Below are 24,391 nucleotides of genomic sequence, written 5' to 3' on the forward strand. Positions count from 1 at the left end.
CACAATCTCCTGTTGGCTTGCGGAGCTGCTGCGCCGCGTTCCGGTGTGCTGTATCTAACCACCCGCACGCAATCAAGCATCAGAAATCAGCGCGTCAGCGTGCTACCGCCGGACGCCATTTTCAACGACGCTACCGGACTACAGAGTACAGAATCGTTACTCGTCATCTTTCATGCCCTCGCCGCCGCCTGAATTTACATTTTTACTCGATCGTTGTTGTCCCGTCACTCGTCATTCTTTGCCACCATGGACAACAGTTCTGAACGTGTTCCACCGAATGACCCGCCCGCACAGAATGACAACAATGTTGGCAACGGCAGTGACAACGACTATAATGTCGACAACGGCAATGACAATGATATCGCCAACGACAACGATGTCTCCAATGACAACGATGTCGGCAACGATAACGACAACGATGTCGGCAACGACAACGATGTCGGCAACGACAACGATGTCGCCAACGACAACGATGTCGGCAATGACAACGATGTCGCCAACGACAACGATATCGCCAACGACAACACCGCCGGAACAACTGGTGTAAGTAGAAAATTGTAGTCAGTAAACTATTTTTATTTTATATAACTATTCACGGTTTGCGTTTTGTTGGTCGTCGTCGTCATCCTCGATACCCAACCATTTTCCTCGTTTAGTTCAATTATAACTTTGAGGACCTCATCCACATTGCTTCTAATAGTACTGCTTTGATGGCGTATCAATCTTATTGAAACAGTATTGTCATTGAATATTTGTCTAGAGAAGACAGCTAGTCTTACTATTTTTAAAATTAGTTGTCGGTAATTGGTGACTGGTTATGGCATTAAACATAAATACAAATGGCTAGGTGCTGTAGTGTGTGGCATTTGACTTGTTTGTAAGTATCGTGTACTTTTATTTTGCATCCATGACATATTATGTTACAGCTTCTACAAGATTTATTGATAGTCAGCCTAGGGTTGGCATATTATAAAGATACCATTTTTTTTTCAATTCAAAACTTATAATTCGATAAACCTACATATTTATACTATTTGATTAATCAAACAATATCATTGTTAGTTTAAAAATATTGCAATATTCATATGTACCTAATCATTAAATGAAGATAATATTTTACTTCAAATCCAAAAAACAGAAATAATTCTTAGGTACCATGTGAGTGTTTTTCTATGTTATTCTATGAATATCCTTTGCAGAATGTGTATGTATCGGTTAGGTGTAGGTTCCTTAAAATAGGCACATTCCTACAATTATGGGTAAATATAAGTTAATTTTAATATTAAGTGAATACCCAAAATTTAGGTTGTATACTATACTATACTATACTATACAACAAATGTGTGTTAGTATAGCCTAATTTATGTTCATGTATTATGGATTAAATATATGTTTTGTACTTTTTTACATTTTTTTTTCTTTATAGATTATGCCTTCTCCAAGTCATAAGCCTGCTTTGCCTTCTCTAAGTTCAAAAAGCATCACAAAATCACTAGAGTCTACTATTCCTATCTGTGATATGAAAATGTATGAAAATCGTCTGAAGTCATTTAAAAAATGGCCATCAGAATGTATTACACCTGATAAATTGGCTAGGGCTGGGTTTTATTATACAGGCGTACAAGATAAAGTGAGATGTTTATACTGCCCAAACGGATTTGAATGCTGGGGAAAGGATGACGATCCATATATTGAACATAAATTGGCATCTCCAGAGTGTCCATATTTCAAGGAAAAACTAGGTAAACAATTAATATAAATACATTTCATACAAAAACATTTTTTTTAAATACATTATACTAAATAAATATGTTTAAAATTGTAATAACTTTTTTTGGTATTTTGTATAATCAATTATATCTATGTATATGTATTAAAATATAATATACTAATGATAATTTGTTTTTACAGATCACAAATCTGATGTTTTGACGACTTATATTCAAAATTTCTTACGTTCCGTTGGTATTGTGACAGATGCAAATATGAAAGTTCACTCAAATTATAAAGCATTAACCTCTTTGGAATCTCGTAAGAAAACATTCGAAACATTCACAAAAAAACTAACCCATGATGTTAAAACTTTTTGTAAAGCTGGGCTATTTTATATAGGTAACTTTTATAATATTTATAATTTGTATGATCAGAATGTATTGTCAACAATGTTTGCAACTTAAGGTGAAAACGATAGAATGTTATGTTTCTGCTGTAACCAAGGTCTGATGGATTGGGAAGTTGATGATGATCCTTGGGTTGAACATGCACGGTGGTCACCACTTTGTAGTTATGTTCTTTTAAGTAAAGGCAAACGTTTTGTGGAAGAGGTTGGTGGTGAAGTAAACTATAGTTTACGAATCAACCTAGAGGTTGGTATTTTTTAATTCATTTTTAAGATGTAATTGATAATATGCATTGTATTATTTTTACAGGAATTGAATAAGTTATTTACCATTCACAGACATATTGCAGTTGACAGCAATACAATGAGGTTTGTTTATATATACTTTATGGTTTTGAGCAGTAACCTGATAAATTATTAAAAGAATTAATAGGATACTAAGTTACCTATAAAGTTATCTATGAAAAGTACTAAGATGAATGCTTTATCCACTGTTATTTTGAGTTATTATAGATATTAAATAAGCGTGTAATGAGTTAATAAAAAACTTTGGAGAAATTTTGTATTACATTTTCAAATCTAAGGTAATATAATTGAAAATGTATGTTGTAGGGCCGATTTCACCAACACAGTTAATCACAGTTAAAGTTAACCGGAGTTTTAATCGGCCGAATTTGGCTGGTTAAATATCTGTTATCAGCCGATTAAGCGTTAACCGTGATTAACTGTGTTGGTGAAATCGGGCCTTACTACAAAATTGTTTAAACATTTTTGTTAAATTCCGTTCTAAAGCTAATATAAAAATTTTATAATTACGTAATTACTTGTTCAGCCTTGTTTGAAATTTTTAATCTTTTTTACTTTCCAACAAAAATGTTTCAATCATTTGTTAACCGAATAAAAACAACAAAAAGTAGAAAAATAACAAAATCAATTTAGTCAGAAACTGCTTTAGTATTTTTTTTTGTTTTTCCTGATTATTTTGAAAAGTATTATGCATTTCAAATATTGTCCCCCTTCCTTTCTAAACCCTAAAGTACAATGTGAGTCCAATTTGTTACAAGAAAACTCCATAAAAATTAACTATATAAAAATGTTTTACTGTACAATATGTACACACATTAAAAAAAATTTAATACTAATACATTCATTATTTTATCAAAAATGTAAAATAATATATATATATTATTAATTTAATTTCAATTGCTAACATGCATTTTTAATAGATTTCATTTTGTTTTCAAGTTAAACTTTTCAAACTACCGAGCCAATGATAAAATGGAAAATAATAAAAATAAATTTGAGGTAAATAATATCTGTTTTAAAATATAGACCTATAATAATACTACTGAGGACCTTCTCAGTAACCAGAGTATTAAAAAAATATGCATAAATAAAGACAGAATGAAAATTTATCAAATGAAGAATTTACAAAAACATCTGCAATAATTTTACAAAAAGTTTATTCATCATCTGATTCTATTGGACGATGCAATGTTTTGGCTGTTGGTAGTTCATCGTAGAAACTTTTACAATCAGATGGAAATATTTTAAGTTATAATCATTATATAATCATCATGATTTAAAGTTATCACTTTATATAAATTGGATGTTTTCTTGCTAACAAAGTAATAAAGCCCATTCTCTGGTATTATAATTTTTTTTGTGCTTTCTAGCTCTTTCTATGGTTGTGTGCTTCAAGATATGAGTGTCCAGATTCCATAAACTTTAAATCAATTATCTTAATGTTTTCAATAGTGTTTACTGCATATAATATAGCGGTCATAATATTTTTATTACGATTTTGCCCACCACGTGTCTAAAAATTTTGAGACATAGGTAATAGTTTCAGGCAGTTGAGTTATATATTTTAAAAGGTATGTTGCTATTTCTAAACTTCCTTTCTTTCAATTACACTTATCCCAAACAAAACAATAACCATCCTTATGTCCATCAAAAATTGTAAAATTATATACATTTAGCTTGTAGTATAACTGATTAGGTTTCCCGGGACCGTAACATTTTTCTATAAAAGTCAGGTTTCCAGGTTATTCAGGTTCCATATTACACAGGTTTTACTGTATTATAATTAATATTATTAATATGGTAATTATTATCTACAATGGGTTATCATAATATTATTAGTGAATTGTATTAAATATAATTAATATAATAATATTTTGTATTTATTATTTATAATTAACTATAATTGATTATTGATAACAGAAACCAAGTTGTTATATTATGTTAATAGAAATGTGGTAAGTGAGCACTTGCAACATTTGTGCTACCAATATTATTTCACTGTTAAAATACTTTTGTTGTAAGTGAGCATACTGCATTTGTCACGGTACGTTTTTAAACCACAGCACTTATTCCAAACAACAATGCCATCTATTGGATAAAATATTAAACATACACATACAAAATTTGTACATTATATGAAAAATTAAATGGAACATTTTATAGAGTACTCATTTCCCCAAAAGATGTCACTTACCACATCTGTGCGCTAGACCATCATGTTATGGATAAAAACTTCAATATTTTTGTAAAATATTTAGATTTTGAAAAGTGTCGAGCCACTTGTACAAATCAAAATTTATAATTTTTCAAGATTATATTTATTTTATATGTTTGTAGAATTATTATGTGACATTATTAATTTATTGGTCAGTTTATTTGGTATTTTAAAGTAATTTTTATTTAAGTTTAATTAATAATTTAATTGGTTTTATATTTAACAAAGAAGTGACTTACATCTTAAACATAGAGTCCATAATGTTTAATCATTTTGGTTTCAAAAACAGCTGTTTAAAATAGACAATGCAAAATTTTAATTTGGTGGAAAGCAATATATTTATTTATTGATGTATTTATAAACCTTACAAAAGGACATACACCTAAAATACTCGGATTTCAATTAAAATATTTCTGATTAAAAATAATCAATAAAATGTCAAGTTATTTTTTTCATTTTAATTAAATTAAAAACTATTTAGTGAAATGGTATTCATAATATATATAAATTTTAATTCTATATCATGTTAATAACTGTATTTATTCAACTAAAACATTTATCCTTATATTATATTATTTATTATTACTATTTTTTTTTTTAGGAATTTGGAAACATTAACCGAAAGTAATACGTTCATGGACTTTGTGGAACCTGTGACAATTATACGTGTAACTCCACAAGATCCATCTGCACCTGATTCTGTGTTATGTAAAATTTGCTTTAAAGAAAAATTGGAAGTGCTTTTCATGCCTTGTGGTCATGTTATTGCTTGTATCCAATGTGCAGTGACACTTGATCTGTGTGCTGTATGTAGACAGCCATTTACTATGACTATGAGAGTTGGCCTTTATGTTACTAATCTAAAAGAATTCAGTCATTCTCCATTCACCAACCATTCGAATGAACTAATTGATCCAGTTCTTTGTAAGGTTTGTTGCAAAGAAGAAATGCAAGCTGTATTTTTACCATGTAGACACATATCTACTTGTTATAAATGCGCACCAAAAGTAAACCAATGTCTGGTATGTTTTGAGCCAGTATATGCATATATGCAAGTGTTCTTATAGCATTTATATAAGATGAAACGATCTAAACCTATTTAAGATATCAAAACATTTAAATATACAAACATAAATAATGATTTTTTTTCCTTCAGTTTAATATTAGTTTGTTAATTATTTAATAAGAATTTATAATTGTAAGAATCAAGTTAGAATTAAGTGAATGGAACAATATTATCGTACTTGACTGATTTTTTTTTCTTAAATATTGCATTAATTTTTGTTTAGGATAAATCAAATTATAACTGTTTAAAACCTGCCATTTTTACTACTGTATAAACTATAAATGTATTGACAATATATTAAAAATAAAAAACTTGATTTAAAATCAATAAGAAAATATAAATACCTTGGGTACCATCCAGTTCATTATTGAAAAGTAAAAATATATTAGTACATTTAATATCAAGTTAACTTTCTATTCAAGTGTTATAACCAAAAATGTATACAATTGTATTAGTAAAGTTATTTAATCGTTTTCTTGTACTTTACTTTAATTGTAAATTAAATTATCATATTAAATGCAAATTTGTATTAATCTTAGTGAAACAATTTTATATGTCAGAACAACAGTTCTATTAAGTATTAATAATTAAGTTCATTAATTAATATTGACATTTTATATTAATACCTTTTTTATATGTAAGTATAATTTAAGACTGTAATATTATTGTATTGCCAATATTATTTATTTTTTATTCCTTATGATACATTTTATAAAAAACATTAATTTGATACCAGACAAGAAATATTCTTGAAATGAATATTTCTTAATTGCCAGCCGTTTAAAGTGTTTAATGCTAAGTTTATAAAATAAGCTTTAATTAAATTATATATTATACCATCCCTGGATTAATAAATTGGAAAACGAATTTATTATTTTTGAGTAGAACCCGGAACTTGATGACTTAGATGTGTTTTTAAAATTAACAAAAAAAACTGTCTAAAAATCCATAAAGAAAATAATGTCAAAAATGTTAAAATTACTCATGAAATATTGATATACAAATTTTGTAATTTAATTTAAAAAAATATATATAATTAGGTACAATAGATAATTAATTTTTTTTACAAGTCAACTTCAATAGTTGGAGGAAGAACGAGTATTTTAAAACTATATAATATAATATAGTCATGATGCAAAAATTGATCAAGTAAAAATGTTTTTTCAATTTGTCAATTTTTATATGTTGGCATCTATGTTGTGATGAAGCCATGCAAAAATTGGCCAACTGAAAAAATAAAATAATTATGAATTAATACAAATTTAAAATAAAAAATGTAAAGTAAAAACTTTTATCACAATTTTTTTTACTTTTGGTTTAATCCAGCATTGAACACAAGCTTAAAAACAACATCACGGTTTTATAGTATTTAATATTTTTGTGTTAATTCTGTAGTCTATTTATAATTACCAATACCGGGAATTTTATATTAGTATCGTAATAAATATATTTTATAATTTCAAATAGTTGTTTGTATTTTACATAATAAATTAATTAAGTTTGGCTCTGATGCAGTATGCGCTCTATCACATAATGTGTTCTACCATGGTTCTACCACGAATCAAGGCTGGTTTACCGCGTAAGCATGATTTAAATGTAACTACTTTTGGACCATCATTATTTTGATGGAACTCTGGATTTATCTCCAAATCTATCTTATCTTACCTAATTTCTTAAAATAAAATCATGTATATTGTAATGCACTGTATATTTTGTATTCAAAAAACTGAATTAAGAAAAATTAAATGATGTATATATATTTTAAAATTAATACTTCTTACATACATGTATTTAACAAAACAAAATAATTTGTATCATGAATGATAATATAAAAAAACTAATTATTAAATTATTATTATTCTATCAGTACCGCTTACTGCATTTGTAATATTACTGCTACACTCTGTTCAACGAGAGAACGCACGGCGCACCAACTAAAACTGGTTCCCCCACGCAACATCCTGCCATAGAAGAACAGGTTTCAATAGCAGTGTGACGCGGGGGGATACGCAGAATCTGTGCGTTCTCTCATTGATTAGAGTATAGATGCGTATACCACATAGGTAGGTATTTCAAAATATATGCATCCTATGATGCTCAGTTTTACTGATGATACTTATGACATTGCAGTGATAGTTGCTAGTACTACGATGGCAGCTAACCAAGAAAAATTAAATGTTACAAATTACAAAAATTGTATGTTCATTTTAATTACTAATTCATTACACCATAACACTCTTTATTATATACATTCAATTTTCATAATTGTTTTTTGAAAAATAAATTACATTTTAAATATAACATCAGTAGGTGCTAAATTTTTCTATTTAAATAAATACAATACCATTAAAAAAATATTAATTTCTGAAAAAGAATTATTTAAATTGTTTTCTTTTTCACTACTATCAGCATCTCTTGTGGAATAAATGATTTTATTGCTTTATGCCAAGCTTTGAAACCATTTAAACAAAAGCAACTTTCTTATTTTAAGATGGGAATGCTCTACAGTAAAAACAATAAGCCAAATTTTTAGTTGGACTATATTCTAACCAACTGTGAGTGTTCTACCATTGTTTCCTAAATTGTCTACCATTAATTTTTGGAAAATCACAATCGTCGGGTTGATAGGGTCCAAAATCACTAAGTAATAAGCTATATGCAGACTTAAATGCATGATTTGCAGGATCATGTGTATCAAGTAGACTTTTTTCAGATTCTGGAATCAATTGAGATTGAATGTTATTATGTAATTCAAAAATTAAATTATAAACAAGTATATCATGGATCATAACACACAAATGATTGAAATGAAGGCACAAATAATTAGTTATATAATTTATTTAACATAAATACACATCACATTTAAACAAATAGCTATACAAATTACATGGAATAAATTATAAACACATATAATAAGATTAAATTAATCAATAATCGTACATAAAACATGAAAGTACAAAAGGCTGAGACGTACAAAGTTTTAGTTTTAAAATTAACGGGGCTAAACGTGATCTGCTGAGCGTAAAATTTGCTATGTCGTACACATGTAAGATGGAGACAACATAAGTGGGTGCGACGTCCTCTTAAGCAATACATTAGTAACATGTAATAAACATTTTATAAGGCTTCAAATTCACCAACATTTATAAGTAAATATTAGCATAAAGCACAAAAATATACAAAATACATATTATAAAAACACATACATTATACAAAATTGTTTTCACTGCTATAATATATAATTAATATACCCATCTACTAGGTACCTAGGTTCTACTATAAAATCACAAAATACTATGATTATCAACAAAAAATTTTATTTTATTAATTTATTAGTTATTTTGAAACTTTCATTACAATTTTAAGTTACATGAAATACAACCATTAACATAAACACACGTTGACAATGACATCACATAAATGTGAACAAGAAAAACAATTAGAAATACTTACCTGATTTAGATGAACGCATTTGATTGACTTGATCAAAAACATTTGGAGTATTAGATACAGAACAAGACGGTGCTAAACTAATTATTTCTGAAATTATAAATCACATGGTATTATAAAAAAAATTATGTATATTATAAAATATAATATAGTTTAAAATTAAGTCAAATTACCTGACATGGACGTTTGAGTAGAACTAGTAGATGATGATGATGTAACTACCAAATTATTAGAGACTAGAGTACATAATAATTATTAATTATAAATTGTTTCTAACTTGTTTATTGTAAAATTAAAATATTAATAAGCACTTGGCATTTACTATTTACTCGAGAGTCTTTCTCTTTTCTGACATTTTAAACAAAAAACAATAGTACCTAAATAAAACGGTTTTCTCTCGCACAGAGTACAGAATAGAAAAAAGATATTAAACCTGGACAGTGGACAGCGACTACCTATAATATAAATATTATTCTAATAATTAATATGACCACAGAATAATATTATAATTCTGTGATATTATGATCATTAATCATAGACACAGATGTCTATATTATACTAGATACCGAACTGGGTGGTTTCTATATTACGAAAAGTGAGGCACACTGATAAGACGGCCGCCATGTTTTCAGTTGGCAAAACACTATTTACTAGCCTCAGATCTCTATAATAATTAATAAATATTATGTACAACGCAAAAAACAAACAAAATAGTATAGGTAGTAATTAAATTCATATAATTTTATTTTAAAAGTATACATGCTATAGGTAAATCTTTTTATTGATGGTTAAATAATACTAGTTTTGTTAATAAACGCCGTTTACTCACAATATCAGATGTTTTAGATTTTGCAACATGGTGCAATCTAATTTTTAAATATTCTTTACAAATAATAGTAACTAATTCTAATTTATGGTTCTCTAAGAATCCATCATTAGGACATTTTACATCAACTAAAATATTAGAGTTATAAACATAATTTTTTGCAAAAATAATTATCTTTGACGTTAAACTAGAATTCAACATTTTAATTGATTTAAAATTAAATGTTAAATCTATAAGTGTTTTTTCAACAAATTTTACAACTTTTACAACAAAAGATGAACTTTTTACCAGCCCACCTCTATTTTAATAGCAACCAATTTAGAATTTTCATTTAAAATAGCATAATTATGTTCATTAAATTTTTCCAGTAAGTTCTCACAACAAGGTAAACAATCTATTTTTTTTGAAATTCTTCTCACAATGAAACCACAGATATAGTATAAAATATTTTCTTTTACCATCCTAAGGCCATCAGCTTCATTCATGAATATATCTGGTATTTCTTCTTCTTTTTCCGTTTCCTCTAAGATACTTTCATCATGTAAATGACAAATGTCCGCAGAATTTCTTTTTGCCCAACGTATTTCAAAAACACTTTCATTGCTGGATTTATCAAAAGCCATGCAGTTGGCTGCATATGAAGAAGTGACAGAGTTTTTCAATAATATTTGTTTCATTGCTGTTCTGAATTCTAATACATTAGGATTATTGTTATGACCAAACCTTTGTCGAATTTTTGAAAACAGTATTTCTATATGGTCTTGGGAAAGTTTGTATGTTAAAAAATACTTGTAATCAAAATTATTTAGAAGTTCTTCAGCAATAGAAAATACTGATTTTACAGCTACAGCAAAACCTAAAATATTTTTGAACTATTAAATATGGGCATGTAAAAACTATACTTATAATCGTCTGTTGTAACTTACCAATTATAAAAGTTCTCCGAGGAGTATCACAAATTAATGTACCATTTATATTGGTTAAACTTAATAAATAATCAACTAACGGTATAATAGTTTTTTTCATATTTTCAATATCACTTTTATAGAGTGGTTTTTTGTATCCATTACCATATGGATTACGGGTGTTCAGGAAATCGAATATCCTGTCAATAGTTCTGATAAATTTAACGGTTTCGGCACCTAATTTATAAAATAGCTACCTACTGGAATAGGGGTAGTTCATTAGTTATAGTTCTAAGAGTAGGTGGCTTTCTTGGTTTTTTATTTTTATTTTGATAATATGTTGGAAATGAAGGAAACACGGAAGGTACAGCATTGATTTTCAATAATGGTCGGTCTGCATCTGGCCTAATCATAAAATCATTCTCAGTGAAATGCACACTACAAATACGACTCCACTGAGTTGGATTGAAATTTTTCCTTCTAATAGCATTTACCCACAGCTGAGTTAAATCTTCATTTTTAATAGGAAATCTATAAAAAAATATATTCATAATTAGGTGCTTATAAATAATAAACCAAACTATATAAATTAGCATGAATACTATCACCGAAAAAAATGTATTGATTTCCCTGGTTCAAATCTGTTTGAACATCCGAAGGCAACACAGGATACTGGCATTATAATTATAATAATAATATAATAATATAGTTATTATTATGAACTTGAAGGATGTAGCGAATAGCGAAGTTCGTAACAAATTCAGTAGATCAGTAGAAAAACAATTTTAATTGTTACAAAATAGTAAATAAGCAATATTTAACATATGAATTATACAATATTTTGCCAACCGAAAACATGGCGGATACAGATAAAAATAAAAACTTGGGCTTCACAAGATAAGCGGAGTTCGGTATCTAGTATAATATAGACATCTGTGATCATAGATAATATAATATATTATCTATGTCATTGATACTTGATAGCCCTTAATTGATAGCATATCAACAATTTCGACGAGCGTCTCGGGAGCAAAATTGCGCCACCAATCAGAATCGTTCACATTTGTTATCACTATTTGTGGAAATCACGTTTCTATAATATAATATAATAGTTACAGTAAAATTAAAATATGTCATCATTAAATAAATAGGTACATTAAAATATTTGTCAAACCTAAAGTCCTAAAATATAAAAATAAATCAAAGTAAAAAAAAAGCAAGTGGATATTAAAATATATTACTGGTAAGTATGATTGTAGGAAGTATGTATGTTTTGTACTTCTCCCAATACCAACCCTTCCATCAGGAATTTCCTTTCGTTACATTCTATTCTACCACTGAGTAATTCAATTTTTCTTTTTTTGGCCACAAATCGTTTCTGTTTATCGATGTTCTTGTTTACAGGTTCCTTATTTTCTTCTATTTCGATTATCTTTCGTTTTCCTTGCAATATTTGAAGTAAGGAACTGCTATGTTTATTCATTTCTGTAATTTCTTTCTCGGTCACTTCACTTTTACCTGCAATAAGGGATGATAATATTCCAGCTTCTAATTGATTTTTTATTTGAAACAACTGTTCATATTCTTTATTTTTATTTGTTTTTACTATTGATTTTTCTAAAAAGTTTATTACGTGTGTGAAGTTGGGGGACCAAAGCTAGGGGACTATTTTCTCGGACTAGGGATGTGTCGTTCGCGAACGACCCGTTCACTTTGAACGAATCGCGACAAAGATCCGAACTGATTCAGATTCGATGTAAAAATTGATTCGTTCAATAGTTTAATTGGCTCTTCTGATCAGTTGACTCATTTGTGTCTTGTGAACTGATTAACTGACCTATAGTCTATACCCGGTAGGTAGTTGTAGTGTAGACCCTATATTATACTGGTTCGTTGATTCGTTGATCCAGTATAGTTTCGGTCTGTCACACTCGTCACAATTTACAGTGTTTACATTGTACATACTTCACAGTACACAGTTGACAGTAACCATCAACCAGGCGAGCACTGATCAGTGAACACAATTGACGATAATATTATACACCAAGGGCGATAGACGTACGTCGTATTGTTCTATGGTCGTACGACGATATCAGCTGATATCAGTAGGTATTCAGTAATCACAGTTTATCACTTAATCAGTATTTATTATTTATTATTTAATATTTATTATTATTTAGAATTTTAGAATCCACTATTTAGTATTTAATTTAATTTGCATTTTTGCAAAATAATTTTGTAAAATAGTTTATAGTTATTAGTTATTACTTATTATTACATTAATACAGTAACAGTACCTTTTACAAATTTACATTATTTACATTATTTTTATGGTCCCTCATGATCCGAATCTCAATAAAGGGAAATCAAAAATTGACACATTGGTTTGTATTTTGTATAAGTATATTTAACAAGTTAACTGCCTTTACATTTTTGAGAATACCTCTGTAATAGCTTTGTGAGTTAATTTTAATACTCACCTAATCAGGTCAACCACGCTCTAATCAAAACAATGAGTTTGGTCATAAATGTTTTTGGTTTTATTTAAATAAAAATAGATGTTTATCTTATCATATGATGTTTACGATATTTTGAATCGATTGTGCTTAAAATAGATTGAATTTCAGGTGAGAGTTAAATTTGATGCTCATAGCCAATAAGTGTATTTTCACAATATTTTTATAGTTATCAAAATGTTATAATATAATAAAATCTAATATTAGCATGGTAACTGTTTCATTTTATGTTTAGGATTCCCAAAATGTGCTATAAAATAACAACAATAAACGATTATGGGTATTATAAAACTGATAATATTCAGAAAATAAAATATCTTACTAGTTACTAGTTAGTATTATTAGTTCGTTGTTCTTGACACGTCGTTCGTTAACGTTAAATGTTTTGATATTTTATTCTATTTCTTGTATTTCACAAATTTTAAATAACACAATTTGTTATAATGGATGATTTTGAAATAGAAAATATATTAATAAATATGTCAGATGATGATGTTTACTCGTCAGACGAATTTTCTGAGTTTGACGACACAGACGCCGACGAAGATTACTTTCCTGAGGTAATAACCACTTTTTAAATTAATTATTTATTAAATACATATTACCTAATTAGTAATTACAACTACAATTTTGAAGTATTAATAATTATTTTGTTTTATGTATTTTTAATTATAATTTATTTATTTATACATAGGGTATTGAACATCTACAAAATAATAGTGAGTCAGAAGCAAGCATAACAGATGCAAATGCTACGATAAGTCGTCAACAGATTCAATCTGATCAGGTAAGCTCACCTGATGTGTCTATAAATATTCAACAAACAAATCAGAACGTAGCAATTTGGGGAACTATAAATACCACAATTAATTATTCAAATTTCACTTATAATTCTACAAGGGAAACTGTAGGTATTAACCCGGATATTTATGAAACCATGTATGGTGGAAGCCCTTGGGAATTTCTTTCACTTTTTTTGGATACTGAAGTTTTTAATCTCATTGTTACTGAAACTAATAGATATGCTGGTCAATTACTTAGTACTCCACTTCGTCGTCATTCGCGACTTAATGCTTGGAAAGAAACAAATGCTGCTGAAATTAAACGATTTTTAGGTATTATAATGTGGATGGGACTAGAACACCTCCCAACAATTCAGAACTATTGGGCTAAAAAAGGGATTTACTCCTCAAAAATTTCAAAGTATATGAAAGTTAAGAGATTTGAATTATTACTCCGAACATTTCATGTTAGTAACAACCATGAATGTCCTCCTGGAGATAGACTTTTTAAAGTTCAAGGATTGGTTGATCTTTTAGTTTCCAAGTATAAGCGTGCATATATACCTGAAGAATCGCTATGCATTGACGAATCTGTAATACCATTTATTGGACGCCTTTCATTTCGACAATATTTAAAAAATAAACGACATAGGTATGGTGTTAAAATATTCAAATTATGTGTACATGATGGGTTTACAGTTGACTTTCGAATATATGCAGGTAAAGAAGCTGTCCAAGGGTTGGAAGTTTCTACAAAAATAGTTATGGAGTTGACACATGAATATTTAAATTTTGGTAGGACAATTTATACGGACAACTGGTATACGAGCGTTAATTTGGAACATAAGCTCTTGGAACAAAATACTCATTTAGTTGGGACACTAAGGGCCAATAGAAAACAAAACCCAAAGGATGTAGTACAAAAGAAACTGAAAAAAGGAGAAGTTATAGCGCAACAGAGTGACCGAGGTATAGTTGTTCTAAAGTGGAAAGACAAAAGAGATGTTCTTATGCTCTCCACTAAACATTCAGACACTATGATCGAAACAATAAATAAACGTGGTCAAACTACAAAAAAACCAGAAATTGTTATTGACTATAACAAAGGAAAAGCTTTGGTTGACATATGTGATCAGAGGTCCTCATACCACAGTCCACTAAGAAAATCCATGAAATGGTATAGGAAAGTGGCAATTGAAATAATACTGAGCACTTCAGTTTTAAATGCCATGTGTTTATACAATAAGGTAAATAAAACGAAAATTGGAATTACTGAATTTAAAGAAATGTTGGTAAAAGATATGTGTGGTGATTATGAAGAAACCGATAAAGAAGAAGTTGAACACAAACTATCTAAATCTGGAAAAAGAACTCGATGTGTGAAATGTTATGATGAAATGGTAAAACAAGGAGGAAGAAAACATGCTCAGCGAATAACGAAACAATCAAATTATTGGTGTGCAGCTTGCCAGAAAGTGTACTGCATCGAATGTTTTTTTGATGACCACAGAGTCCGGGCAAAATAAACATAATGTTATTTGTAAATAGTATTGATTGAAAAGGATACAAAATTATGTTTTTAATTTGTTTTATCTATAATTTGTTGTTCGTTCATATTACCTGTAATCCATTTAATATTACCAAATTAAAAATAAAAATATGTTATATTAAGTTTAAATTTGTATGATTTTACTTACCTACTTGCCGGTACCCATACTGTTAATTAATTTGATAGTATATTGATGTTTAATTAGAGTAAAATAGATAATTTTTGGGTGCATTATATACATATATCACAATACGTACAAAACAATGAAAAATTGCTCCCGCTTTTTGTAACCTAATATTCAATTTTTTCTCCTCTTTCCAGTGATGCATATGAATGAGAGTTAAACGCAACTCTCACAAAATAAAATAATAAAATATGTGAGAGTCAAATTTAATGCTCATAGCCCATAACAACAACCACAGTGTGTATCAAATTTAACTCTCAAAGCTAATACAGACGGTTTTTAAATTTCTTAGCAAACGAAATTGCAAGGTACGTTGAGAGTTAAATATGACGCTCTAGGCAGTCAACTTGTTAAACATTATACATCATATCATATTTAATTTTTTAAACAAGTCATAATATTAATAAGAAAAAAAATAGCATTAGTAGTGTAGTATAAATACTGATTACTGAAAACTGAACATAAGTAATAAAATATTAATTAATATAAACAACTATTGTATAATAGGATAATAATAATACCTAATAATAATGAGTATGATAATAATAATTGTATATTAGTAGGTACCTATAATAATATTATAAATCTTAAATACAAATAACAACTTGTTTACTTTACTTTAGATTACATTGAACAAATACAATTTTTTCAACCTTGTCAGTTGTCAAACGACTTCTAAAGTCAGTTAACACCTGACCTGCTTTAGAAAACACTCTCTCACTCGGTACAGATGTTGCTGGTATACATAATCTTCTCTTTACAACTTCAAATAATCGTGGATAAATGTGTTTACGCTCTGACCACCACTGCAATGGGTCCATGCTGCGTGGTATTAGCGTCTCAGCTAAATATTTATCCAATTCTACTATTCCTGCAACAGTTGGATTATTTTGACCAATCAATGAATTTACTTTATTATCAAATGTTTTCCATAATGATGAAGTTGTTGCTGTTTGTGCCGTTTGTGGATATGCAGTACTTGGGCCAGCTGCAGTGTTTTCAGTTCCAATTCGAATGCTTTGAAGTTTCCTACTAAGCACTGTTTTGGCCACTAAAAATTTGCTGTCCGAAGAAAACCCTTGTTTTTTGAAGCGAGGATCAAGAATAATAGATTGGGCTACAACATCTTTATCTTCAAGATTTCCAAAGTAAGTACGTAGAACATTTTGTATCTCGGTTGCCATTTTTTCAACTTCGTGCAATGTATCGTTTTTATAAATGTTTGATGTTAAATGTTCATCCAAAAATCCATAATATAAAACTACCTTTGAAATGGTTACTATTTTTTCAGCACTCACTTCTTCGGTGACATCATTGAAAATGGATAGAACGTTGCAGCACTGAGAAAGCAATTCCCATTCTTGGCTGGTAATGTTGTTCAGTTCATTATTTGTTACAGCCAAAGTTGCAAGTACAGAATCTTTCACCTTGAGAATCCTTTGGATCATGTGAAACGTGGAATTCCACCTGGTCTTACAATCCTGGATTAATTTAAGTTGTTCGCATCCCATTTGTTGTTGAAGATTTTTGAGCTTATTAAGAGCTAAAGTACTTCGTTTAAAATATTCAACGATACCTTTGACCTTTGCTATTATAGGATGAACTGATTCTAAACCTTTTTGTACAGCAATATTCAAGACATGGGCAAAACAAGGGATATGTCTCCAACCATTATTATTAATTGCTGACTTGATATTTGCTGCATTATCTGTAACAGCAGCGGCTACCATATTTTCCAACCCCCAATCATTCACCACGTTCAAGAGAAATTTACTCAACTCATCAGCAGTATGTCTCTCGGTAAAAGAAAAACAACCTAATAAACGAGAACATAATTGCGTATCTGAATTTATAAAGTGTACTGTAACTGACATGAAACTTTGATTGTTAGTAGATGTCCAGGCGTCTGTTGTGATACTCACAGCCGAAACATTTTGTACATCTAATTTCACTTTTTGATACACACTTTCATACAACTGCACCAACAAGCTATTTGCAACAGTTTTTCTTGTTGGAACTGTATAATTTGGCACAAGCATTTTTATCAACTTTCGAAACTCGACTTGTTCAACAAGAGAAAAAGGATGGAAATGCTTAACAATGAAACGAGTAATTTGTTGGTCGATAGCTTTAGATTTAGAAATGGAAATTGGCTTACTTGCTATGATGTAACTTGACATAGATGTTTGACTTGATAATGATGTGACTGTACTTACAACTGGCATACTTGAAGCAGAACTCACTGTAGCTGTTCTTTGAGTGGCCACCGAGGAAATATAATTTAAAAGAGTTGGTTGATTTTGAACGTTACTCGAAGAAGGTACATCGTCAATGTTCTCAGCGTTCTCGGCATTTGACGGAGTGACAGCAATAGGCTCATCTTCATTTTCTTGAGCTAGTACAACGTTGTCTCTTTGCTCCCTCAACTGTCTATTTAAAGGTACAGTAATATGTTTGGTCTTCAGGTGCCTTATTAAATTTCCTGTAGATCCTCCACTATAGCTAATTTCTTGGGGACAATAACCGCATTTAGCTATCGTATTTGATTTCATACTAAAATGATTCCAAACACTACTTCTTTTACGATTCATTTTTAATTTTTTTATTCACTTTTGCAGGAATAAATATGAAATTGTCACAAGAATAAATAAATCAAAAGATTCGCTTAATGAATATTTTGTCAAATAAAAACACGAGTTGTAGATGTTTTAAATGTAGACAAAATATACAGTATCTATCTAAAAATATATATGCTCCATTATTACCCATTATCATTTTTTGTATAATTGTACTAATATTCCATTTTTATGTGAATCTCTTAGATAAAGAGATTATTTTTTTATAATTTAGAATATCATATTATATTATGTATATAAACAAATGTATGTTTACTTAATTTTTATCAATTTTTTTGATTAACTAGATCTAGTTAGTCTATACCAATTGTATAGTAACCTTATAATTATTTATATCTTGATATAAAAAAACTAAAAGTTATCACATGTGGGTAACTATATAAATATATAATTAAAGAAATAATAAACAAAAGTAATTTTATAATAACATTTTTTAATTGATAAAATCAATAATATTGTAAGTAGTTGTAAGTTTGTTACAATTTAATTATAAACTAATAATTAATAAAACAACAAATATATTTAGTAATTATGTCAACTATTTTCTATTAGTATTTAAGTGTATTTACATGTGCACTTGCACAAAAGGCAACATGTAGAAGTTAAAATTAAAAAAAAAATTAATTACAACTATTATATAAATCTGGTGAATAGGAGCCCCTCGACAGAAATAAAGCCCTGGGCCCCGGCCGCAATGGCGGCCTAGCTGTCGTTTTCGTATTTTCGTAATAACATTTTTTACTGTGTTGATTTGATTTTTACGTTTGTCGTTCAATAATTTTGGTACTTCTGATAATAACGATAACTGTAATAAATATTTTTGGTAATGATACTGATATTTATGTAATGATATCATATTTATATTATTACTTTGCTTTGTACCATACTACCATAACATAGGCGTGCGCGCACGGGGTGTTCCGGGTGTGCGGTGTGACTGGGCACCAACCGTCATTTAATTGGGGCCCTAAAATATTAATTGATGTTTAGCATTGTACCCGATACAAGTTGTTCATGTGAACAAGTATATTTGAAATGAATCGCGGTAATAAAGTCCGAAGTAAAAAAGTCCTAGGAAAAAAAGGTCCAAGGCATAAAAAGTCCGCCGTAGATAAGTCCGAAGCCTAAAAAGTCCAGAATATTATATTATATACATAACAATATTTAAAATAATTAATTAAAAAAAAATCGAAATAATTATTACACACAAATAAAATATACATAATATTTTATTATAATGATAATAATATCTTAATTAAATTGATTATTAACCGAGGTATTAACTATCGTCTTAATATAAAATATAAAATGTACTTAGTATCATTACCTTTAACCTATATAAAAATCGAAATAATATATTAAATTGATTTTTAACTATCGCCATATAAAATATAATATATTTAACGACAAAAATGTAATGATATTAATGTTTATCTAGTATTATGACTTATCAGTTTAATTAACTATTTGTCGTCAAAAAATAATATTTAAAAAAAAAATTTTATTTTGTCAGGTAAATAATTTAGTTAATTTATATTAATACTAATTGGAAGTTTGATTGTGCATCACATAGTATTTTTCCTTTTATGTTTCGGACTTTTTCACCGATGTATTTTTATAATTCATACTTTTTAACCACGGACTTTTTAGTTTTTATACCTCGGACTTTTTAACCACGGACTTTTTTTCCTAGGACTTTTTTACCTCGGACTTTTTGGTAGTATACTGCTGATTAGTGATTTTTTCGTTTGTGAATTAAATTTGAAATGTTAGTTATACTGAGTCATGAGTCACCGAATCAAACACTGATAGCTGATTCGACTCGTTCAATTCACTTCAAAGAACCCATGAGCTACACGTCTCTAAATGATCTAGTGGGGTTTTTCAAGATTCGGATTAACACGAACGAATCTTTTAACCGAATCTTTTTAGTGAACTGATTCAAATGATCCGAATCACGAAAATGACCGGGTCTTCCCATCCCTATCTCGGACAGTTATTGATAACAGTCATTGTATGCGCGGTTGCGTTTTATTATGTTCAAGGCACCTAACATTTGTATTATCGTCAACCACAAGATGGCGCCATGAAATTCATAATATGCGTCGGACCAGCCCAGGGGACCGTTTTTTTGTAGAGCCGCGGTACAGGCGGGCGTGCCGTTTATAATTTTTCCGACCTTGTTCCGGAAGGTGGCTACGCATTAAACCTATATATTCGGAAAGTCAGGAAAATTCTCTATAAGACGTTCATAGTTCAAAAGTGTATATAATACAATATGGAACAACGATATTTGAAGAGTTAATCCGTAGAAAACCAAATTTTTCTTGTTGACCATTTTTATTTTTACACAATAATCTATTATTATAGTTCTAAGAATGTAATTCATCAACATCTTCTAAACGGACAATACAATCTTTTCCTTCGATAAACATTTTTTTGATAAGACCTTTCTTTGAATGAACAAAAAATGAAAAAAAGTAGATGGAAATAATATTATACAAATAATAGTTAGGACATTAAAACGTAACCTAATAAAATACAAGATAGCTACTCATCATCAGACTTCATAAGATTATATAGGTACTATATATTGTAAAAAATGAATAAAAGTAAATAAAGTTAGCCTTATATAATTATGCAAATAGTAAGTAGGTATGTATTTAAATAAAATTTAAAAAAATTATATATTAAATGGAATATTTAGTTGTGAAACAACAAAAATTAACTCATTAAAGATAAAAGTAATTAAATATTAAATAAAAATAATTAGGTAATTAATTAAAAAAATAAATTGTACTAATGATTAATGATAGTTGTTAAAATAAATAAACAAATTAAAAATTATAAATACATTTAATTACCTACCAATATATTTTATCAAATAAAATCAAGATCTATATACCAAAACCAAGAAGCAACAAGTTCACTATTAACTGAGAATATTCTGTTAAATTTTCAAATTCTTATTAGGTAGCTGTTAATTATAAGTCTAAGTTTGCATGTCAATGACTATGATGAACATGTTTATAGTCAAATTATTACAGTGGTACGGTATATTTGGTTTAATATCAATTCTCTGTATACAAATTTTGAAAGAAAAATTTCAAAATGTATTAAAGAAAAAGATTTTTTTAAGTTTGTTAGCAACTACATCAGGATTACTTATTAGGATTGTTTTCTTAAAACATTATAATATACCTACAATGTATTATTATTATTAGTATAATGAACACTTTTGTAGCCAAATCCCAAACCTATATGTAAGTCATACATTATAAGAAAGGAGTAAAGGACTGATAATTATTATTATTAACTTGCACAAGAAATCACAAATAAGTAAGATAATTATTCGGAAAGTCAGGAAAATTCTCTATAAGACGTTCATAGTTCAAAAGTGTATATAATACAATATGGAACAACGATATTTGAAGAGTTAATCCGTAGAAAACCAAATTTTTCTTGTTGACCATTTTTATTTTTACACAATAATCTATTATTATAGTTCTAAGAATGTAATTCATCAACATCTTCTAAACGGACAATACAATCTTTTCCTTCGATAAACATTTTTTTGCCCGTATACACAGTCAGCATGTTTTTGGTTGATCTCATTTAATAACTTAGCTTCAGGTTCATGTATAAAATGTCCATAGGCGTGCGCAGACTTTGTCCGCAGGGGGAGCCCCTTAAAAATGTCCGAACCAAAGATTCTTGTACTAATGACTACTGTAAAAAGGGGTGACTTCGGACATGTGGGGTGAATTCGGACAACACCATATTTCTTTAGTTATCTTATAATTTTAGAATACACGATTAATAAAAGTTGAAAACTGATACTCTACGTTAATATCTATTAAATATAGAATAGAAAATAATATTTATTGATGACATAATGGTGTCATAGTACATGTTATAGAGGTAAATACAAAATATTATATTTTTGTATTTTTAAATTACATAACTACATTGTAGCACAACAGCAAATAGAAATATTTGATTGGGGTTTTCGGTTACCCATACCTGTTAACTTGTCTGTGTTAATTATTGGTAATTGCATTGATTTTATAATATACTATAAAATCAATGTTAATTGGTACCTATATGCAAGGCTGGGCAAGTTAATGATTTTTTTTAACTCAGTTAAGTTAAGTTAATATGCACCAATAACAAAATGTTAAAAGTTAATTTAACTATATGTTAACTTAGTTAAGTTAAAAGTTAATACACACTTTTTGTTAACTTAACAGTTAGTAAATCTACTAAGTGTAGAAAATATTTGGAGGAGGTGGAAACAGTTTATTTTATTGTTCAAATTAAAAAAAAACCTCAAACTCGTCTACAATACACTTATACACGAAAGCAAATTAATCAAGCTTTGACTCATCAGTTGTTGAATTCAGTATAAGTGATTACATTTCAGCAAATATCACATTTAGTAATAACAATATTATTATAATACAATTCTATAGTATACAATTGATTGCGATTTTTGAATAACAAAATAATGTCACATTTTATGTGACTATATTTTCGTCTTAAAGCTGTTTATAACTTCATAAGCTGATTGTTAATGTATGTGATTGTATCTATTTGTTGCTAATAATGAATTGGCCATCAAATTAATCATTCTTATATTATCTATATGGTTATACCGGACACTGATTACCAAGACCAAGTAATACCTACCAATTAAAATAACAGCCACCCCAAACTTTTTAGTGGTTCATTGAACCACAAAATGCATGATCAAGCCGCCTCTACTTTTATATACCTATATTGATATATTTTTGTTGATAATAATATATAAAACATCAAGAATTTAAGGGGGACCTTTAATATTATTCCGAAAATGGGACCTGAGGTAAATAAGTAAAATAGTCCCGTTGCCAGTAGGTAGGCCTGGTAGGCCCAAGCCTACCCAGATTTTCTCTAGAAAAAAACCAATAATATTAAAAATAATAATAATCATTCACTTATACACGTTTTTACAACAGTATAATATTATTATAACACTATAATAATTTGGCTACATCACGGCGGCGACGTCATTAAAATATCATTAGGACTATCGCACTAGTCGATAATATACTAGAAATATATTGAATTATATTGAAAAATAGGTAGGTAATCGATAAAATCGTTGCTTACAAAGTTCTTGTTATAAAGTTTTACCAAACTGCGAGTTCTGCAACAACACCCCGATTTCCACAGCACACCTACTCCTTGAATGCCCTAATTTAACAGAACAAAGAAAAATTTTTCCTCACCTAACATTAAGAGATATTTTAAGTATAGACAATTTTAACTATTTAATAACATTCCTTAAAATAACCAATCTATTTAATAGAATCTAAATAGTTATATATTATTGTTACCTATACCATTATCACCATATACTTGTACTATACTGTATTTCCTTTATTTAAATATTAAGATCTTAATATTATTTAATTCTTCAGAAATGGCTTCAGGATTTTCGAGGCGTACTGGTTTTTTACCTTTTATCCAAAATACTAACAATCTTTTCATGACACCTAAACAAATATTGTGCATGTACTCTAAAACAACTGCAGATGACATATCAATTGGCAATTCTTCTAGGGGACTCACATCTTTATGGTAAAATTCATCTTTTTTTCCGCGAAATGAATCATCTGTTCTTAGAGGAGCATTTAAATCTAAATAAGCCATGCGATTACATATGAAATCTCCCTCAACAGTACAAGAGTTGCACCCATGATACGCATTATGGCCTTTTACATTTAAAACAAATGATTTCGCTGGGGCATCGCATACAATTTGCACAATCTTAAATCTCAAAACTTTGTCTTTTA

At 28.7% G+C, this 24,391-nt stretch overlaps 4 protein-coding genes across 4 annotated transcripts; 3 read left to right on the forward strand and 1 right to left on the reverse strand.

Annotated features, from left to right (window-relative positions):
- The first annotated feature begins 20 nt into the window (after nucleotides 1-20).
- Nucleotides 21-7,557, forward strand: LOC132934196 (baculoviral IAP repeat-containing protein 7-B-like). The gene is made up of 6 exons (XM_061000475.1): nucleotides 21-543; nucleotides 1,427-1,742; nucleotides 1,912-2,112; nucleotides 2,179-2,366; nucleotides 2,430-2,488; nucleotides 5,242-7,557. Exons 1-6 carry the CDS (start codon nucleotides 247-249, stop codon nucleotides 5,705-5,707), a joined length of 1,527 nt encoding a protein of 508 aa, XP_060856458.1. The 5' UTR covers nucleotides 21-246; the 3' UTR covers nucleotides 5,708-7,557.
- Nucleotides 7,558-9,799: 2,242 nt separating this feature from the next.
- On the reverse strand, nucleotides 9,800-11,008 carry LOC132950669 (uncharacterized). Its single transcript, XM_061022196.1, has 4 exons — nucleotides 10,909-11,008; nucleotides 10,271-10,838; nucleotides 9,986-10,169; nucleotides 9,800-9,820 (listed from the first exon to the last, which is right to left on the reverse strand). Exons 1-4 carry the CDS (start codon nucleotides 11,006-11,008, stop codon nucleotides 9,800-9,802), a joined length of 873 nt encoding a protein of 290 aa, XP_060878179.1.
- A 2,838-nt stretch (nucleotides 11,009-13,846) lies between these two features.
- Nucleotides 13,847-14,888, forward strand: LOC132950676 (uncharacterized). Its single transcript, XM_061022209.1, has 3 exons — nucleotides 13,847-13,963; nucleotides 14,098-14,837; nucleotides 14,885-14,888. The coding sequence occupies exons 1-3, from the start codon at nucleotides 13,847-13,849 to the stop codon at nucleotides 14,886-14,888; spliced, it is 861 nt and encodes a 286-aa protein (XP_060878192.1).
- Nucleotides 14,889-14,895: 7 nt separating this feature from the next.
- Nucleotides 14,896-16,269, forward strand: LOC132936838 (piggyBac transposable element-derived protein 4-like). Its single transcript, XM_061003622.1, has 2 exons — nucleotides 14,896-14,905; nucleotides 14,985-16,269. Exon 2 carries the CDS (start codon nucleotides 15,196-15,198, stop codon nucleotides 15,709-15,711), a length of 516 nt encoding a protein of 171 aa, XP_060859605.1. The 5' UTR covers nucleotides 14,896-14,905; nucleotides 14,985-15,195; the 3' UTR covers nucleotides 15,712-16,269.
- The last annotated feature ends 8,122 nt before the right edge of the window (nucleotides 16,270-24,391 follow it).

This window comes from Metopolophium dirhodum, chromosome 1 (genome assembly GCF_019925205.1).
Source record: "Metopolophium dirhodum isolate CAU chromosome 1, ASM1992520v1, whole genome shotgun sequence".
Taxonomy (NCBI): Eukaryota; Metazoa; Arthropoda; class Insecta; order Hemiptera; family Aphididae; genus Metopolophium; species Metopolophium dirhodum.

Bases quoted from the DNA above. Each gene is read 5' to 3' on its own strand.
- LOC132934196 (XM_061000475.1), top strand. From the start codon at position 247: ATGGACAACAGTTCTGAACGTGTTCCACCGAATGACCCGCCCGCACAG. The intron at 544-1,426 runs GTAAGTAGAAAA...TTTTCTTTATAG, and splicing joins ACACCGCCGGAACAACTGGT to ATTATGCCTTCTCCAAGTCA. The intron at 1,743-1,911 runs GTAAACAATTAA...TTGTTTTTACAG, and splicing joins ATATTTCAAGGAAAAACTAG to ATCACAAATCTGATGTTTTG.
- LOC132950669 (XM_061022196.1), bottom strand. From the start codon at position 11,008: ATGAAAAAAACTATTATACCGTTAGTTGATTATTTATTAAGTTTAACC. The intron at 10,170-10,270 runs GTAAAAAGTTCA...GTTGAATTCTAG, and splicing joins ATTAAAATAGAGGTGGGCTG to TTTAACGTCAAAGATAATTA. The intron at 9,821-9,985 runs GTGAGTAAACGG...TAATTATTATAG, and splicing joins AATCTAAAACATCTGATATT to AGATCTGAGGCTAGTAAATA.
- LOC132950676 (XM_061022209.1), top strand. From the start codon at position 13,847: ATGGATGATTTTGAAATAGAAAATATATTAATAAATATGTCAGATGAT. The intron at 13,964-14,097 runs GTAATAACCACT...ATTTATACATAG, and splicing joins ACGAAGATTACTTTCCTGAG to GGTATTGAACATCTACAAAA.
- LOC132936838 (XM_061003622.1), top strand. From the start codon at position 15,196: ATGCTCTCCACTAAACATTCAGACACTATGATCGAAACAATAAATAAA.